Source organism: Lottia gigantea (genome assembly GCF_000327385.1).
Source record: "Lottia gigantea unplaced genomic scaffold LOTGIsca_185, whole genome shotgun sequence".
NCBI lineage: Eukaryota > Metazoa > Mollusca > Gastropoda > Lottiidae > Lottia > Lottia gigantea.
Window position 1 is genome coordinate 315,161 of NW_008708337.1, and position 4,228 is coordinate 319,388.

At 35.9% G+C, this 4,228-nt stretch overlaps 1 protein-coding gene across 1 annotated transcript; it reads right to left on the minus strand.

The window, feature by feature from the left end:
• Positions 1 to 1,146: 1,146 nt before the first annotated feature.
• LOTGIDRAFT_174200 (hypothetical protein) lies at positions 1,147 to 3,987 on the minus strand (the record flags this gene model as incomplete). Its single annotated transcript, XM_009052525.1, has 2 exons — positions 1,147 to 1,571; positions 2,766 to 3,987. The coding sequence occupies 2 exons, from the start codon at positions 3,985 to 3,987 to the stop codon at positions 1,147 to 1,149; spliced, it is 1,647 nt and encodes a 548-aa protein (XP_009050773.1).
• Between the last annotated feature and the right edge of the window lie 241 nt (positions 3,988 to 4,228).

The following is a 4,228-nucleotide window of genomic DNA, read 5'->3' on the forward strand; positions in this document are numbered from 1 at the left end:
ATTCCATAGCAGAAACAAATAAACTGGATATTAAAGTGTATTTCAAAGAAACAGATACTCATCAACTCTGCACNAAGAGCTCCTTTCATCATCCTTTCAATTAAGTCACAAGTTTTATGATTTCATCGAATTTGTACAAGATCTTCAGATTTCAACCAAGCATGTGCGATTGTTTTCTCAAAACTGAAAGAGCGTGGGTACTCTAAACGATTTTTACGAAACATAAAAAATTCCACCTTAGCCCAGATAGCAGCTAAAAACAGACTTCATGCCGAAATGCCTTCAGGTTTAAAAAGTGCTCCATGTTAATCCAGTAGATGCAAAACATATCCCTTTATATCAGAAACTCATTATTTTGTAAGCAACTCGACGAATAAAAGGTACCCGCTCCAGGAACATCTAACATGTGAACATTCGAATGTAATATATTTAATTTCATGCAAGAAATGCCCCAAACAATATGTAGGAGAAACTAAGAATAATGCTCATAGGTCAGACATCAAATTAAAGAAAGACAAGCCTGTTTCTAATCATTTCAATCTCGACGACCATTCAATAGACGATCTCACCCTAATCTCAATTGAGCGTATAGACTGCGAAGTCAGTAGCTGATGATAGTTGTTTAAATATACTAACTAAAGACGTTCAGCCAAAAGGGACTGGTAAGCAGTATAGAAAAAAGCATTGCGAACGTCTTTCTAAAAATGTCCGGCAAAAAAAATGGATCCTCCTCCAAAAAGGGAGGAAGAGCTCGTTTGAAGTCTGCCATATCTGTTAATAAAGATATGGAGGCTTCCGAGGTTGATGCGGAAGTTATCAACCCCCCTTACCGCGGTTTAAGTCATAACCTTAATGAAGTTCAGCTATTAATGCAACAATACAATCCATTGGCTATTTGTCTCCAAGAGACTTTCCTCAAGCCAACGCATTTGCGTTTAGTGCCGTTTCCTATCACCATTATGGCACTGGTGATGTTAAGGTCTCGGGTGTTGTTTCTATTATTGTCAATAGGAATGTCGCCCAACCTTCTTTGAAGACCTTACCAAAGAGCGAATGACAGCGTTTAGTTATGTATGGAGTGTAATAAGTACTGTGTATTTATTTTCATAAGACATAAAGTTTCTCGTCCCAATTCATGGTAAAATATTACAAGTTATTTATAGGAAATGGTAAATGTAAGTTTGCTGACTGTGAAAATAATCTATCCAACACTGAAATAGCAGTGTATGTTGTTGCAACACGTAAGGGCCATGCGATGACAAACCTAGTTAAATCATCCATGAACGTAAAAATATATTCAAAACCGTTAGTTGAACGAGGTAATGGTCCAACAAAATCACAATGCACTATATCCCAGGGTCGAAGCGCAGTTTTAGTCATACCATGTGGACTTCTGGGAATGGCATGAGGTCCAGTTATACATGTTTTGCATTTACCTACAAAATCTTGAACCTCTGATAATGTAATTTTACTATTAACTAATTTAGCTAAGGTTCGTTGAGCACTAAAATGTCCTAAAGAATGAGCACGCTCTATAATAGATTGACGTTCGACTTGACCACGAGTAACAGCTAAAATAGGTAAATCGATTTCAAAATCGTCTATAGGTGCACGACTTAAAGCATCACTTACACAATTATTAGTACCTTTAACATGTTCAATATCAAATTGATAGTCTGCTAGCTCTAAAGCCCATCTAGCACACTTAGGCTTAGTTGAAGTCATAATAAATGTAAGTGGTTTATGATCAGTGCGTAATAAGAATTTGCGTCCGTACACAAAATCACGAAACTTTCGTACTGCCCAAATAATAGCTAAAGCTTCACGATGTATAGTAGAATAGTTTCTTTCAGTTTTTGAAAGTTTCTTAGATGCATAAATAATTGGATGTTCTAATCCAGTATTGTCAGCTTGAAGCAAAACACCTACTAAACCAGTTTGACTTGCATCAGTTTGCACAATGAGCACATTGGCACTATCACTGAAATCAGGATGAGCCAGTAATGGTTCTGACATTAAGCATGATTTCAGGTTTCTAAAAGAGGTTTCACAAGCCTCAGTCCACTTATATTGTTTATGAGCAACAATATTACTTAAAGGTAATACAAGATCTGAATAGTTAGGAATAAAACACATAAAATATCCACATAATCCAATAAAGGAACGAACTTCCTCCCAAGTAGTAGGAGTAGGATAATTCTGAATAGCTTGTAGACCTTTATCACCAGGAATAATGCCATCTTCTGAAAATTTAAAACCCAGATAATTTACAGAGTCCATGAAGAAATGACATTTTTCTGGTTTTAAAGTTAAACCAGCTTTACGAAAACAATCTAATACTTGTTCTAAAATAAGCAAATGATTATCCAATGTAGAGGTATGAATAAGACAATCATCTAGATATATCAATATGTGATTAAAATCTAAACCACCTAAAACAAGATGCATAATTTTCTGAAATGCAAGTGGAGCTACCTTTAAACCAAAACATAATCTTGTAAATTGATAAACCCCTGAAGATGTTTGAAAACCTGTTAAAAGACGACTTTCTTCAGATAATGGAATTTGATTAAAAGCGGAAAACATATCAATAACACTAAAATACTTTGAATTCTTAAGTTGCATCATGGCTTCTGTAGACGTTAGTAATGGAAACGTTTCATCAGTTAACTGATTATTTAATGATCTAAAATCTAAACAAAATCTAAGGGAGCCATCACGCTTCTTAGCTAATACTATGGGTGACAAAACACTTGTATCACTACGTTCAATAACATTTGAGTCTAACATCGACTTAACTTGTGATTCTATTTCCTGATTAATACGCGGATTAGATTTTAGACGACGACCACGTACTTTAGACAAATCAGCATCAGCTGCTAGCTTTAACTCGTAAGAATGTTTCTTAGCACACCCTAAGCCGGTAAACACATCCGGTTTATAATTACCTAACAAATCAAGTAGTTTGGATTTATATGAAGAATTAATTGGACCAATATTCCAAGATTTTTCCTCAACACTATTAATAGGTTCTTTTTCTGAAGTAGCACTTATTGTTAATGCAGTTGCACAAGCAACTTGTTGAGAAGCATACACAGTTTTACTAATGGAATCAGGGTTCATAAGCAATACTAAAGGAGTCTTAGAGTTGGAGACACAACGTCCAACAAATAACCCAGATTTGTCTTCAAAAGTTGTTAATCGTTCAACAAGCAATCCAGAATCAGATGGTGAAGGATGTGATACTTGTACTCGTAATATCTTCTGAGAACGGGGTGGTACCACAGTGGTTGTAACAGCTCGTACTTCTGAAACACATTCAGAATTCTCAACAACAAGTCCAAAATCTACACTATTACTGGCTGGAGAAATAGTCACTTTATGAAATTTTGAAATAATATCCCAACCAATAAGGAAAATATCCTCTTCTGAATCTATAATATGAATTCGTGCAGGAACGGTATGGCCATCTATCTGTACATAAGTGTTTATAACACCTAAAGTTGGAATCTGTTCACCAGAAGGACCTGTCAATACGGAACTACAGGATTCCATATCATAACCACCAGGAAAAGCCTTCTGCATATTGGGAACAGTAGTACAAGTTACTGCAGCACCAGAATCAACCGTAGCAGAGCTGGTTAGTTTTCCTACAGTAACATCTTTGGTTGGACACGTCTGGTTAAAATTAACATGATGAACAGGTTTTTTCGCTTGATAACATGTCTTACTGATGTGACCACGTTTACCACATACATAACACTTTGCATTCTTTGTCCAATCATCAGTTTTCGTCCGTCCGGATTTCTCATTTGAAACAGAGTTCTTCCTTAATCTGCATCGATTAAGTGTATGCCCAAGTTTTTTACAGTAAGTACATCGTACACTCATAATTGGATCAGATGTCGTGGATTTATTTCCACTAGAAATAGATACACCATGTGATAATCTTCTAGCTGTATCAACTAAAGTGTAAAACTCGGGCATGTCAGGATTCTGACAGATAATCAATGAAAGTTTTTCCTTTAAATGGTCAGAATTCAAACCTTCAACAAAATGTTGGGCACATAAAGTCAGTTTATTTCCTTTGGAAAAGGATGGATAGGCTTGGTCGCATTTCCTTGATAATCTGTGACTATAGTCATCAGTAGATTCGGATGACTTTTGCTTTAAGTGATGAAATTCTGTAGCAGCAGTTTGCTTTTTTTCATCCAGTGCGATCGAGTTC